Below are 16,163 nucleotides of genomic sequence, written 5' to 3'. Positions count from 1 at the left end.
ATCACTCTTGCAAAACAACGTGCTTTCTTGAACTACAAATCAATCCCCTAAATTGCACAGAGCCTGGGTTTGCCACGTGACTGTGTCACCAGGCAGGTGAATGTCGTCCTTCATGTGTGCCTGCAGGAGTGAGGCTGAGTACCATCAGTGGGACCACTCTCTCTCCTCTGTCCCCACTCCCAGAGAAAGGCCTCTGCCTTCTGACTTAATTGATCTGGGGTGGGACCACCAGGCATCAGTATTTTGTAAAAGTTCCTTAGGTAATTCTAACGCATAATCAAGGTTGAGAAGCCCTTGTCTATAGCATGCACTGATGGTAACTTGGGTTTTTCCTTTGAGAACAATTAGAAAATTCTCATGACTATCCAGTTTCAAAGTTCTCACTACCTGGAATATTTCTATCAATGCTTAGCATATATCCAAGCATCCTCCACAGTATCTATCACCCAACCCCACCCCCTTACGTGGACAAGAGCCAGAGTGTGGCGTAAGGGCATTAGAGACACAATTTGTTGGGAGGGATCACTCTGCAAGGCTCATTTGATAGGAGGGGCTCGGGGCTCACTGCGACCCACCCCCCGCAGAAAGGTTGTATGTAAGGTGTTCCTGTCACCATGGGAACAGGCTACATAAGGCAACAGTGCCTTGGGTGGGCTTGGCAACTCTTCTGGAACCTTCTTTTCCATGCTAGAATAGAGTGTCCAGGGAGGATGCATGACTTTCTGGGTGAAATCCTATGCAGATTGCTTTTCTAACACTGTTTATTATTAGGAGATCCCAGAGTACCTCACAGAACAAATTGGCTAGAAAACGTTGACTAAATATATTTTTTTATGAGACTGAGGCGCTACTAAATATATTTTTTTAAAACACACAATGTTCAGGCCCATGTTTAGACAGGAAGGTGGTGCTGGTATGCCTACCAAAAATTAGTACGTTGTTAATCAAAAGTGAAACTGCTTGTTGGACTTACCCAGAATTGGACAGGACTCTTTTTGTGGTATGCCGCAGCTGACACATTTGCCATTCCTATAATCCCGGTAGGAGTCACAAGGATATGCCGTGATAGTACAGTTCTCTCTCAGGGAAGAGAGATACAGGTAAATAGACCTCTGGTGGTCACACTTAAAATACTGTAGTCCTGGGTTGTAAAAGGAATGATTAAAGAATAGACCTGTTATAGCATTTAATAACAGTACGTTTGTCACATATTGTATGCACACAGACACATACAAACACAATTTATCATGTCTCCTATACGTCAAGCACTGTATTAACAGCTTCCGTATATTTGATTCCATTTAATCCTGATAAAACCCCCATAGATCAGGATTCATGCCAGCAAGTGGCAGGAGAAAAGAAGAAGACAGGCATGGGTGTCTCCATTGGACCTAGCAGGACACTGAGACTCAGAGAGGTTAAATGACTTGACCAAGGTCATACAGCTATTATATGGTAGAATCAGGATTTGACCTACGTCCTTTTTTTATCGGTGAAAAGGAGAAGAAAAACTCCATGGTAGTCAAAGATTCCCCTGAGGTTTTCACCAGAAGACAAGTACGATTAAACTAGTAAAACACATCACAGAAAGTAGACATCGGGGAGCAATTGGTAGAAGAAGATCCCCAAGGAGGGCAAGCAGAGGAGACAGCTTTGGAAAAGGATGGTGGGTGCCTCCACCCTAGGTCAGGAGGGAACACGAATGTCAAGACTGACCTTGTGAACTAAGCTGAGAATAGATAAGATGGATTTCTCAGGTAGGACCTTGAACTAGGTACAAAAGTCCCATCTAGCTCACCTCTACGAGATGGAGGGTTATGAGTAAGGGTATGTTTGAAATAGAAGCATGAGGAGTGATTGCAGGGAGTCAGCGAGACATAACCAAGAGGATTCTCTGGCATTATTGTGGACTATGGAGAAGTTAGCAAGTTTGCCTGACTTTGTACTCCACTGAAGAGGCGCCATGACTTTTCCAGAATGTTCCCAAGCAAAGATGGGGGCTGACGTGGCAGAGACTTAAGGACCTGGAGGTGCACAGGGCGCTCATGAGGGCAGCCAAGCGGCAGGGTGAAGTGAGCGGGGCTGAACGCTAGGCGGCAGCGCTGGAAGCCATGGATGGGCAAGGAGAGGTGAGAAGAGGCATCACACGTAGTGTGACGGTGACAGAGGAGTCTGACGGGGCACCGAGACGGGTATCAGAAAAGTTGGAGGTGATGGAGCACGGCAGCAAAGAATATCAGAGAGCTTGTTGGAAAGTTAATGGGTCAGATGGCGAAGTCATTCAGAAAAGGGGACTGGGTGCCAAAGATGAGTAATCAATGGAGGTGAGGACCTGAATAGGAAACAGTGAAAGAACCCCATGAAAAGAGGAGCTATGACTGTGAGCTAGTGGTTTGGAGAGGCACCAGGTGCAAGAGTCAGGTCAATGTTTCCTCTTTCTCCAGAGTCCACTTATGCCCATAGAAAAGACCAGTGAAGGACAAAGAGAAATAAACTGGGGGAATTAAGGGGAAGCACGGTGCTGATGTGGGCTCAAGCTGGACCAGAGTGAACTCTAACAAGCCAATATTTACTTATTATTCCTGGAGCTTCCACTTGCAAAAACAATGACGTTAGTCATGATATGGATGATGTCCTTGATAAGCAGAGCACGTTACCTCTGACTGCTAATGGCTGTAGTTACACCATGTCACACAGGACAGGATTTGAACACTCACCATTTGTGGTACCATATGGTTGACCCTATTTATGCCATTTCATTGGAATCGTTTTTAAACACTGTGTCATTCCCATGGGGCCATATACAGCTATCATTTTGTAACAAGATCATCTTTTTCTAAAGTCATTTCTGTAATTGTTTAACTTCCTCTGGCAATGGTGAAACACAGCTTTAGAGCACACAAGGATGGGTTTTTTTATTCTATCCTGTCCTCCAACTCCCCATTTTGTTTTTGTGAGTTTGTTCTCATTATAAAAGTAATATGTGCTCATTTAGAAAACACAAAATACTAGGAAATAATGATGAAAAATCACCAAGAAGTCCAATATAATCTGTTGGAGCATTTATGGTTAAATGGTTAGTCTTTTTTTTTTTTTATACTCACACATGTACAAATATACATTTAAAAAATAAGTCAGGATCATACTGTATAGTTCTATGCCTTTTTCATTTGACAGCATATTGTATTTTTATTAATCTCTGCAAATAATTTTTAATAATTATATTTCTTTGGGTGGATGTACCATTTTCATTTAGTAATTTTCCTATGTTGGACATTTAGATTATTTCTAAAAAGTTAACTATTATACATAACACTCTGTTGAATATCTTTGCACTCTAATTTTTGTCTATATTTTTCATTATTTCTCTAGGAAAGATTTCCAGATGTGGAATTTCTAGGTCAAAGAAATACCTTTTCAAGAGAGAAATAATTCATAATAGCTCTTAATCGTATGTTTATGGTTTTTAAAAGTAGTGTACTTACATAATAATTTGTAATTTATATTTATACCACCTTTATCTTCTTAGGAAATTTGTTTTCTATTAAACACTACCCCACATAGAATAATATTTTTTAAATATGCCTTTTTTAAACCATTATTTTACAAAATAGAATTTTTTCTGCACTTACCTCCAAATATTGTTTTTGGGCAACCAGGTTGATCTAATCCTCCATTTGGGTAGAAGTCTATGTTTCCTAATGATTCCTTGTAGCCCAATGCTAAAAGAGAATACACCATGCTTTATACTGCTTTGAACTTTTCACATCTCATAGCTCACTTGCCTGCAAGCTATGGGTGGGGGTTGTATTATTATTATTATCATTCCTATTTAAATATTTTGCCCAAAGTTACCCACCTAGTTAGTTAGCTAGTTAGTCTCCAAGTAGGAGACTATGAAGATGGTAATGGAATTTATTTCCAATATTTCTAAAGACATAAGAGAGTTTGGTCACTCATTCACTGTAGGGTTGATAAAATGGTATGTTTCTTCTTTACATTTGGCTGGAACCCTCTAATTTCCTGAGCCTCTATTTGCATTTGTGTAAGTCTTTAATGAATAAGAAACAGGGGAAAATGAACTTCTACTCAGTAGAAAACGATCTTTAAAAATTGGGGATCTAGGGTGGTAAAAACATTGGATAGTCTTCTAGAAAATGGGGACCTAAAGAACTATAGATATTTAGTAATTGCTTATTCTCTTTAACCTTGTAACCCCAAATAATCAGTAAAATGCTTGATTAAAAAGATTATATACGCATACATATATAGTGCATTGTTATATCTCAATAAATATTACATATCGAGAACCTACATGTGTCCATGGGCATGATACTATCTAGGTGTTTTACACACCTTCTAATTTCACAATGTCTACAAAGTAACCGTAGGTAAATTCAGATGAAGTAACTCACAGATGAAAATACTGACTTGGCTCAGGGGGTTTAAGGAACAAACAAGGCACCACTAGAAAAAACATAATCTGGGTTTTGAGTCCACCTCTCCCTGACTACAAAGCTCACACTCTTTCCTTCAAAATACACTTTCTCTCCAAGAATGAAACATAAATTGCTCTATTCCATCAAGCATTAAAATGGCAGTGAGGTACTGCACTTAAGTAAGGTAATACTTTGCAAACTACACAGCAAGAATATAGCTGTTTCATGGAGACATTTATCCTAAGGCAAACAATTGCTGACACTACACCTGAGTGCCCAAGAAAAGTGCTCAAGGGTTTTCTTAGGTGGTTGTATCATGAAAAGGGTGTACAGAGCACTCTTCTCTGTCCCCATGGCCCTCTCCGAGTTTCTGTTCCAGCTCTTCTCCCATATATCTGGATATGAAGCTATATCACCCCAAACCCCATGACATGGACCCAATCCCAGACATGAAATCAGCACCCTGAAAGACAGAAATGGCCAGGAAGACCAACAGAGAGCTGGAGAGCTATCAGTAATTCAGAATCACTCTGTGTAGAGAGATGCAACACTTGAACATAACTTTCAGCTTAAGGAAATAATGAGAAAGAACCAATAAAAACAGGAAATCATGCATGCAGATCCAGTTGTATGTATGGAAACATTTGTCCACGTGGTGTGAAAATCGGCCTGTCCTTGATTGGTCAAGATGATCACTTCAAAAATAAAAAGAGACGATGGGAAAAGCATCTTCACTCTAGCAAGAGATCCTGGGTGCCTCATTATTAAACCAGCTTCCATGAAAGATTTCTGTGGGTCTGTTACCCGGCCCCGTACGAAAAGAGGGAATCTGGAGGAACTTGACCTGCCCCTGCATGACAGTTCCCCCAGGGGAAGGCTCCGTGGGAGTCTGGAGCAGCAGGTCACTGACACGCAAGGACGGGAATGTTACCGTCAGTGTCGGAATGGATGACATCAACAAACTGGGCATCGGTGGGGTCTAATCTGTCCTCCGGGGGTTTTCCATTGAATAAAGGGCCTGCAGGGTCGAGACCTGGAAGGAAAACAGAGTCAGCTTGGCAACCCCACGCCATGAGTCACCTGCAGCCAGGCTTTTGATCTCTCCCTTAAGGATGGCTTGCAGGCTGCAGGGCAGCCTCAATTGGGCAAGCATTCATTCCCGTCCTGCTTCGTCAGGCTGCTTTCCACAGCCCTGTAGCTTTTTCCCACAGTAGACACGGTTACCCTGGAAGTGCCCCCTGAGAATGGCACCCAGACTCTATCAGGAGGTATTTCTTGCACAGAGCTCAACAGCAGAGAGTGCACAGACATATGAGGACCAGAGGTATGGGGATAAACTGGTTCCTCAAGAAAAATCACCTGAGGGTGCATATAAAAAGTGGATGCTATACTTATATACCATTTTAAATGACCCAGAAACCTCCCTCAGCCTTTCCTTCTTGTTATTAATAAAGTCCTTTACAGTTTCCATGTTTATTCATTTATACTAGTTCATCAACTCCACATCACACGCCGGTGAGGGAGGCAGGGCAGCTATCATCATTCCCATTTTACAGAAGAACGATCTGAAGTTCAGGAAGATCAAGTGTCATAACCAGAGCCATAGCCTCATGATTCAATCACCTCTCTCTGCTGAGCTCTTGGTTTCACTGCACTGAGTCTGGCAAGCTGCGTAGGAAAGAGTGAAACTCACAGGTGAGGTCAGGTGTCAGGGAAGGTATCAGAAGTGGGAGTTCAAGTGGGTGTCAATTCCTACAAAATGGATCCACCCCATAAAGGCCTGAACTGATTTTTTTGCCTTTGATCAATGCTAGCTGGGCGTTCCTCGCCATCATGATGAAACAGCTGTAAAAACAAGACAGCAGATCCCATGATGCTGTAACCACAAAAAAAAAACTTGAAACTAAAAACAAAAATAAAGCACGAGAGGTTCAAATATGCCTTGCTTATTAGAATCCTACCTGGAGTGAAGAAGAGTTCAAGGGACATATTAAAGATACTATCTATGAGTGTCATTTTAAATGACATCTCCCGGCTGTTAGAGATAAAATCCAAGAGAGAGCACCTTTGCTTCAGCTTTCCTGGTTATAGCCTCAATCTCTCCATTTCTCTTCTCCAAACACTCTTGCTTCCTTGAGGCATATCTTTATCTGCGCCTTTCCGTACCTCCTTTTCTTTCCCCCACCCACCAACTTTTTTTATTCTTCTGTCTGCTCCCAACTAAAACTAATGTGGAAGGATATGGAGCTACACCCAGGCACCCAAGTCCACAGGATATTCTCAACAGAGCGAGAGAAACTCCTAACTTGAGGAAGAGTTTGCTGGAGAAGGCTTCTCCTCCTCCCAGAAGACAGCACCACTTCCTGTGCAATAAAATGAATAGTGAAACAGCTAGAGCCCGTTTTACAGCAGCCTCCAGATCATAGCAGATAAACCAGCTTGCTGTATAAAGTCCAAACCAGCGCAATTTTGAGAGTGATGAGGGACTATTAATAATTATACCTGCACTCAAAGCACAAATGGGGACTGTCACAGTAAATGTGGACATATGATCTCCTTAGTGATAAGCGATAGCAAATGATCAGTTTATAATGTCAGCCAAAAATGGCAGGGTGGGGGGAGGGGCCGCAGGGAATTTCCACAGTGAAGATGCCCTAAAACGCTGTGTATTTTGTGTGGTCAGAGCCCAATGGAGTTAGATAGATGTGACACGGAGCCCCAAACCTAACCCCAACCAACTCTGTGACCTCAGGAGTGTTACTTTACTTCTTTGAACCTCAGTTCTCTTATCTGCAAGATGGAAGTCGAATTAATAGCTACTTCTGAAGACTTACAAAAGGACTTCTGGATCTGAATCCAGAATATTTTGAGATTATTATAGAATAGAAACAAAATGAGAAAATGGAGCTCTTTCTTGTTGCTCTCAGATCACCAAAAAAGTGTCTAGATAGTGATCCAGAGAATTTGCTAAAAGCTCTGGACCTCTCCCCTGGACAGACATCATTTGCATGCAGTTTCAGGGGCCTCTTATTCTCATCCCCAAGGTCACCAAGAACTCTCCGAGGCAGTGCTATCCAATGTAATGTGAGCCAGACATATAATTTTAAAATTTCTAGCAGCACTTAAAAACAAGGAAAATTAATTTTAATAATGCACTTTATTTAACCCAGTTTATTTAACCCAATATATCCAAAATATTATCATCTCAACAAGTAATCAATGTGAAAACTCTAAGATTTTTTTTATATTCTCTTTTTGTACTTAGTCTTTGAAATCCAGTGTGTATTCCGCACTCACAGCACATCTAAAAACCTGCTTTAGGCGCATTGCAGGTGCCTAGCGGCAACCTTACTGGACATAGGTGTTTCTCGGCAGGTAGTGTTCAAACGACCTGCCTCTTGTGGTTAAAAGTACAGACTCCTGGACTCCAATCCCAGAGACTCTGACTTAGCAAGCCAGCGTTGTAACAAGCACCCCAAGGTGGTTTTTACACAACTTGAGAGTCAACTTTAATGTATTATCAAGTGGTGTAGATACTTGAAATATTTTAAAATCCATTCATCTTCTGCATCTTCTGTTGAAGAAGTTAATGAAATGTGTGTCTGGAGAGGAAAAGCAAAAGGAAGGGCAGGGGAAAGAAAGGGACATAGAAGAGATGTAACAGCCATTCTGGCCTAGGTTATTAACAAGCAGAACCACCCAATACTTGGGAAGTGGGAGTGAATTGTGTCCTTGGGTAACAGGCCCCAAATTCCTACCCCACAACTCAGTGAGCCCCCTCAGGCAAGGCCGTGGGAGGTGAGTGGGTAAGGGAAACACTTTACCCCTGAAAGTGCTCTGGGGGACAGCTGAGATTGACCTAGGAACTCAGAAAGGATGAGAAATCAGGAGACTTTGGGGGAATCAGAAAAGTCAGCTGTGGGCCACCGGCTGAGTCCAGGCCACAGCGCAGGGTCTCGTGGGAAGAGTGGAAGGAAGGCTGGGCAGGGGAATTTCCATGGTCAGGGAGCAGGTTACATTGCATGCACATTCAGACTAATCGTGGAACATGTTTGCTGGGAGGTTGAGGACGAAACTGGGAGGTAAGCAGAGTAAGGCAGCAGTAGGCTGGAGCCCAGCAGGACTAGCACTGGAGAGCAGATTTTGCTCTTCTCTCCCTAAGCTTTGTGGTCCATGACATCAGGTTCTTAGCTTGAAATTAGCCATGGTGGGTGTATTTATACCATGGAAATCAGCAAACGCTACAAATCAGCGATCTTGTTTCTTTCTTTTTCTTTCTTTCTTCTTTCTTTCCTTCCTTCCTTCCTTCCTTCTTTCCTTCCTTCCTTCCTTCCTTTCTTTCTTTTTTTTGCAGAACTGATCAGCTTCTAAACACATCACTGGAAAAAGTCCCACCTGCCAGAAGAGGAGCTCCCTTAAGGGACACAAGCAAATTCCAGCTATCAGTCTTTTGTAACCATAAGGAAATTTTTTAAAAGTAAGGACACATTGTTTCCTAAAACATAGTAGCAGTAGAGATAGATGATAGATAGATAGATAGATAGATAGATAGATAGATAGATAGATAGATAGATAGATAGATAGATAAATGGAGTTTTGCTTTCCTTACTATTTAGTAAGATGAGGGCAGACTTGGCCTTTGGAGTGAAAGTGAGAAAAAACAGCTAGGAAAAAAGAATGTGACCTCAAGGACCAGCCAATGTGGTGTGTGTGTGTGTGTGTGTGTGTGTGTGTGTGTGTGTGTGTGTGTGTGTGTGTGGGCGAGAGAGAGAGAGAGAAAGAGAGAGAGAGAGAGAGAGACAGAGACAGAGAGAGAGAGAGAGAATCACTTACCCAGGGCTACCTGTCAAGTACAGTAGCACATTCCGACTTGTAACCCTAAAAGCTTACCTACCAAATGTAGTAGGTTTGAATCATTTACCTCTCCCCTCCCTCCTTCTTCCTTCCATGTTCCCTAGATTTAAAATGACTACCTCCATGTAAGGATGGATTCTAGGAAACATATAAATTGAAGAGGTCTTAGCCTGAAAGAGAAAGCCTCCCTCAGCCCTTCATTGGTAGCTGTGGAAAGTTACTAGAGCACTAGGCAAGAGAGCCCAGCATGGGTGTGTTTGAGATTTGACCTGCTGTGTGGCTGAATGTTTTCATTCAGTTTTGGCCTGAAAGCTGATATTCAGAGAGTAAGCCCCAGCCATCGAAATTCCCATCTCATTTTCCTATCATGAGACTCCAGCTCTCCTTGGGGACAAAAACATTTTAGGTCTGTAGTTCAAGCTACTCTTGATTAAATGAAAGGAAGAAGGCTATCTGCTTGGGACACGCAGATCAAATCCCCGTGGGACATAGCTGTTTTCCTAGCCATAAGAGAAATAAAGTCACTACCATGTTTTTCATGGTATATACAACTTACAAAGTGCTTTGCACATATTATATTAAATAATAATTTGAGGTCAACTTTAGTATGATCTTCCTTTTGCAAAAGAGGACACATGCTCAGACATGTTAAATGATTAGAAGAGCTGGCTTCGAACCCAAGGACTTGAATAAGCCGCATGCATCACATTTCCCCCAGTAACCAGGCCGACGACCCCCTGTCCATTCAGAGGAAGCCTTACCTGTAATTCTTCCCAGCTGCCCATCGTACATCTTTCCAACAAATCCGGATATGTGGGCTCCTAGACTTACTCCAATCATGTAAATGTCCTCAAGAGAAGCTCCTTCTGCCTGAAATTTCAAGAGGTCCATCATTATAAATTGTTAAGGCTAAGGAGTAGGCAACATCTGCAGAAATTTCCTATCTGTTGACATTGGAGAAACATATATATCCATTATTTCATGTAAGCATCACAACACTGCTGCAAAAAAATATATGCTATTCTTTTGATGATACACTTAAGGAAACTGAGGTCCAGAGTTCAAGTAATCTGCCCAACATGAGGCAGTGGGGGAAGGGGCAGAGCAGGATACAAACCAGTCTGTCCAACTCCAAACTAGTGCCTTAACCTTTTATGCCATGGTGTCTCCATTTATACTTTTGCTGGAAACCAAGCTGAGACACCTTTAAAACTTTATTAGTTAGGGAGAAGGACAACAATACGTTTATCTTGATGCTGATTCAGTTAAACGAATCCACTGCGGAGAGGGAAGGAAAGAAGGAAAGAAAGCAGGGTGGGGATGGACCACACTGACCAGAGTCTGCTGGGACAGTCACTATGAGTCATTTTAATGCTTACTTTTCCAGGGCTGTGGCTTAGGAGCACATGTATAATAAAACTGATGCCACTTCTGGCCACAGTGGCTCTCTCTGAAATAGTCCTGATATCAAGCCACTTTTTTTTTCCATAAAAGGGGCAATTCATAAGATTGATCACTAAATAAAATTTAAGATTTATTTAATCTTTGGTAAGTCTACTAAAAACATAAATCAAATATACAAAAGAATTTCTCATCAGATCATGGATATCAGTTTTGGTTTTGGATAATCCGGTCACTAAACTTTTGGCATTGCTAGGAAAAGGAACAGCTATAAAGTTGAGGAAGCTCTAGGCATTGAAGGCAGGAAACCCCTACACAGAATCTCTGCTACACACAGAACAACTTCATGTGAGTTAGAAAACAATGTCCATTTTTCAGGACACATTTCTGTCATTCACTGGAAAGTTATCATAATACACACATAATTCTACAATGTCTATAAGGACAGTGGTGCTCACTTAGATGGGTGCCTTGTGCAGTGCACAACCTGCACAACCATACCTAGGGACCTTCCCTCCAGCCCTTTCCTCCACCTTCCCTGGGGCTTATTTGGATTTACAAAATAACACCCCATGTTCATTGCAGATATCTGTTGGCTTTAACTCTCCAGATAATGGGCCAGTTTCAATTTTGTCCTGAATTATCGAAGAGAATTTTCCCTTACCAACATTTGGTCGATAAATTCCTTCAAGATATTGGCTACGTCTTTGGTCCTACTGGAGGCATGGTGGTACATTACAGTTGTAGCTCCTCGATTCCAATCAACAACAACGACATTCATGTCCTCTACAGAGAGCAAACCCTCTACTAAGTCCCCAATCCAAACTGGAGGGGACCCTGTCGGCCTGAATCCATGGACAATGAAGGTGGTTTTCTTGGTTACATTCAAGTTCCCTAAAACTGTTGAGTTGATGGTCTGTGCGCAGGTCAGATTTCTCCTTGTGTAGAGCATCAACTTCACATTTAGTTTCGTACCAACCACTGCACTGTGAAAGCTCAGTCTTGTGAATGAAGGACATGTTTCATCTGTATCTAAAAATAAAAAAAATACATGGCATCATGACAGTTCTTTCCTTAGTTGGGCATCAAGTGAGAATGCTGTCCTACACTTGATGGAGTTCTTTCTATGTGCCTTACAGCACCTAGCAGGAGGCTAGATCTCCCATGTTTCCCTGAAAATAAGACCTAACTGGAAAATAAGCCATAGCATGATTTTTCAGGATGCTTGTAATATAAAATAAGCCCTAATGTGTCTTCTGGAGCAAAAATTAACATAAGACCCAGTCTTATTTTCAGGGAAATACGGTAGGGCTTATTTTATATTACGAGCATCCTGAAAAATCATGCTGGGGCTTGTTTTCCAGTTAAGTCTTATTTTCAGGGAAACTCAGTAGTTGAATGAAGTTGCAAAGTCATACTGATAAGGAGTTCATAAGTAGTGACTTTGACTTCTTTTTCACCAGGAAAGCCATCTTTCCAAATTCTACCCTCCTTCAAGGTCTAACCCCAAAAGTCACCTCGACGAAGCCTTCTCCAATTCTCCCAACCATAAATATTGTCCTTCATCCCAGAACTCCCCGAGCCCCTTTATGGACCTTAGTGACAGCACAATGAAAACACTTTCAGGAGTGTATTATGGGTATTTATATACGTGCCTGCCTATCCTGCTAGACCACAATCTCCTTGGAATGGTGTCCCATAATCTTGTGTATCCCTCACTGATCCCAGCACAGAGTAGAGGGCTCAATAACTGAAAGTTCATGGTCCAAGCACCTCTTGCCTAGAGCACCAACCTGAGACGGCGGTGGGGAACGGGGTGTGCCTTGCCCTGAGCCTTTCAGTAGTAGCATCTGAAACTGTTGAGCATGGTGGCGTTTTTGGACCCTCTTCTTTGCTCTTCAAGCACCACCTTCAAGCATTCATCCCACTGAGTAGGTTCTAAGGATGGCCTTAGAAGAAAAGTCAGGGGTGGGGAGGAGAATAGCATAGATGAGCCTGGAGCATCTTGTTATGGCAGAAAGTGAGTGTTTAAAAACTTGTCACAAGGACACGGGAGCCAGGTGGAGGGGCTTCCACTGACCAGATCTGGGATAATTTGAGCACAAAATAATTAAGGACACTAATGAGCTATAGGACTTTGGAAAAAATTAGGAATCCATGATTCCATAACAAATAAATGGATAAACAAACAAACAAATAAATAAGTGGAGGACTCTTACTTATAGTATAATGCTGAGTGCCAACTGGCAAATGTGGAATGAAGGCTAGAGTTGAGGCTCACCATTTTACAATCATCATGATAAAAACTGGTTAGGCAAGACTCATCAATGGATGCTGAACCGAGAGGGAGGTGGATTGAGGAGGAGCATACGTATATGATCTGAAAGTGTCTCACACAGATTGCTTGTTAGTGATTAGGGGAAAGCAGTAACTACACAGTGGAGAAATTGAACAGCACTTTGACTAGGTTACCTGAATGAGCATCACAAGTGAATGGCAGACAGACGTCATGTGCCTCTAGCTGTAATGTACTGAGAATGACACAACATCATCTATGTAGTATTTCAGTGGGGAATATGTAAGCTGAATCTAACCAAGAGGAAAAATCCGACAAACACAAAATGAGGAATATTCTATTCTTTTAAAAAGGGACCTGAATCTTTAAAAAGGTTAATGTCATAAATGAAAAAAGAAAGACTGTGGAAATGTTCTATATTAAAGGAGACTAAAGAGACAAGATACGGGCAATATCTGGTCTTGGACTGGATCCTGTGATGGGAGGAAAAAAGAACATAAAAAATTATTGGGCCCATGGACAAAACTGGGATATGGACATCAAATTAGACAAAAGTTTGGTATCAGTGTTAAATTAATTGAGATTGATAACCATACCATGGTTACATAAGAGAAAAATCCTAATTCTTAAGACGAAATATAAGTAAATGGACAACTTAGTCTCAATTGGTTCAGAAAAAGAAAACTGGGGGTGGAGAGGTAACAAATGATAAGGCATATGTAGCAAAATGTTAACAATAGATGAATCTATGCAAAGTATTATTTGTGTTTTGTGTATTTTTTTTTAATTCTTTTAGATTCCTAGAAGTTCAAAATTATTTCCAAATAAAAAGCTTAAACAAAAGGAAGAAGAAAGAGGACCATACCAGTGTCACATAAAGCAGGAGGGAGGCTGTGTGTTCTCATATCAGAAAACCAAAGGAGATAGAAATGCTTAAGACTGCTTGAAATGGAATAGGGAGTTGGAAATAAACTAAAGGTCGAGTTGCAAGATGAGAAAGGGGGTGGGAAGGAAGGAGGGCTTTGGGGTCCTTGGGTATGGAGACAGAATTACTTTTGCAACATTGTGTAAGGCCTTGGTCAAGAACCACGATCAAATAAAAGTTAAAAGTAATCCTCTGCTCAACATTGGTATCCAGACATAATAATATAATGACTGTGAAGAATGTATCGTATTTTTCATTATAAGAATTATTTAAAACTGTGTTGTGACCCACTCTCCCACATCTTGTTTGGCTGAGAGAGAACAGCCAAGTAGGAGGTGAAGTGTTGCAAAAAATCATCCGTGGCTGCAAGCTGGAGATGGCCCTTTGGGACATTCAGGAGAGTGGGCAAGGCTCTGCAGTGACCATCCTTAGAGGAAGGGAAAAGAAAGGGAAGATTGTTCACTTGCAACTGGCCAACAGAGGACACGAGTGCCTTGGGAAACATCTCTTCTGACTTCCTCCAATAGGATTTAGGAACCATTTATCCAGGGCCCTATTCTCAGTGAATCTACACTTGCACAACCAGGAACTGCTACTCCCTGATTCTGAGCCTCAGAGTAATTTTCTTCCTGAGTCCATACCCTTTCTTAACAATCTGGGTCCATTCATGTAGGCTTTTATTTGAAACTTCCTGCAAAGGCTCTGGTACGCAGGAGTGAGTGAAGTTCCAAAATAGAATGGGCAAAAGAAGCTCAAATAGAAGGTTAAAAATTAAGGAGGCTTTGAAATCCCTCATCCTAGAAAATAGGGAGCCCCAAATTCACACATTTCTCCTTTTACTCTACACTGTCAAGTTGCACGTACAGTGAGGCAGGCTCATAATACACTGTCTTTTATTTTTTTATTTTTCCTCCCAGCTTTGAGACATATTTGACGAATAACATTGTTTAAGATGTGCAACACTATGATTTGATATTTGTATGTATTGTGAAATGATTACCACAATAAGGTTACTTGTTAATACATTCTTCACCTCAAATAGTTACTTTTTTTCTGTGTGTGTGGTAAAAAGATTTAAGATCTAGTCTCTTAGCAAATTTCAAGTATACAATACAGTATTGTTAACTATAGACACTATTCTGTGCCTTAGATGTGAGAACTTATTCATCTATGTAAATATTTTCTCCATCTGTTGGTACCCATCATTTTTCTCTTCTTGTAGATTGCATACTCCTGGAGAACATGGACTGAAACTTGTGTGATGCTTGTAGAGCAAGTCCCAGAGTAAATAACTGACTGTTTAGTCACTTTATTGAACAGGAGGTATCATGGGAAGGGCTGAGCCTCTGGGTCTTAGCCATCAGTTAAACTGGGTTTTGTTTCTGGTTGTGAGACTGACTCACAGGTAGCCTGGAGAAATTATGTCACCTTTCATTTGCCACCTACCTGCCCAAGAGAGGAATGCTGTGGAGATTAATCATGAATGAATTCATACCGGGGAAGATAGAGATCCCATTCCAAAGAAGGGAACTGTTTGTTATGTCTGTTCATTTTGAGCCAAATGAGCAATATTATATTAGGCCACTGTGTCATCAAGGCACACATCAGAGTCCTTGGAAGACTCAGAAAAGATCTGTGAAATATGGCCCCAAGCTATTTCTCAGCAGCAACTGCCAACTTTCATGTCTGTGGGATGGCTGACCAGTCTCCTTGACTTGCTGAGTCTTTACTAGAAGCCCTTAAAATGGAAAGTTACTGAAAGGCAAGAAGAGCAGAGCAAATGGATTTTTATTTTTCATTTAATAGAACCACTCTGACTTCATGTATTTTTAAATGTCTGAGTTATTTTTATAATGGCATTGCACTCTGGAAAAGTCCATTGCAAGTACTGAGTAAAAACAGATTTCCTAGTTCCTCTCAGGACTAAGTATTATAACAGCTTTACATATACAGAGGGTGCCAAAAAAAAAAAAAATGTATGCACATTTTAAGAAAGGAAAAAACTGTATTAAAATTGTAATACTCTATATATACCAATAAGAAAAGATGAATGCAAGCCACGTGTATACATTTTTTTGGCACCCCCAGTATTACCTGCAATCCTCAGAGAAAACGTGCAGTTCACTCAACAAGAGTCTGCTCTACCCTAGGTTCTGTGTCAGGCATTTCTGAGGAAGAGTCAAGCATTAATAAAATAAAACACACAAATCAGTGTAAAACAACAACCTGTGACATATGCCACGTAACA

At 41.3% G+C, this 16,163-nt stretch overlaps 1 protein-coding gene across 3 annotated transcripts in view; it reads right to left on the bottom strand.

Annotated features, from left to right (window-relative positions):
- The window catches only part of LIPH (lipase H), a 36,330-nt gene that overhangs the window by 9,428 nt on the left and 10,739 nt on the right, over positions 1 to 16,163 (bottom strand). The window contains exons 2-7 of one of the 3 annotated variants that reach the window (XM_033129669.1): positions 12,488 to 12,643; positions 11,359 to 11,726; positions 10,055 to 10,163; positions 5,371 to 5,472; positions 3,633 to 3,722; positions 974 to 1,141 (exon numbers count right to left, since the gene is read on the bottom strand). In XM_033129669.1, the coding sequence (XP_032985560.1) occupies positions 974 to 1,141; positions 3,633 to 3,722; positions 5,371 to 5,472; positions 10,055 to 10,163; positions 11,359 to 11,646 (757 nt within the window). In that variant the 5' untranslated portion in view covers positions 11,647 to 11,726; positions 12,488 to 12,643. The remainder of the gene's footprint in view (positions 1 to 973; positions 1,142 to 3,632; positions 3,723 to 5,370; positions 5,473 to 10,054; positions 10,164 to 11,358; positions 11,727 to 12,487; positions 12,644 to 16,163) is intronic. The other 2 variants (XM_033129654.1, XM_033129662.1) reach the window with 2 other exon arrangements.

This window comes from Rhinolophus ferrumequinum, chromosome 2 (genome assembly GCF_004115265.2).
Source record: "Rhinolophus ferrumequinum isolate MPI-CBG mRhiFer1 chromosome 2, mRhiFer1_v1.p, whole genome shotgun sequence".
NCBI lineage: Eukaryota > Metazoa > Chordata > Mammalia > Chiroptera > Rhinolophidae > Rhinolophus > Rhinolophus ferrumequinum.
Note: the sequence above shows the minus strand (reverse complement) of the source record. Positions and strands in the feature narration are given on the sequence as shown.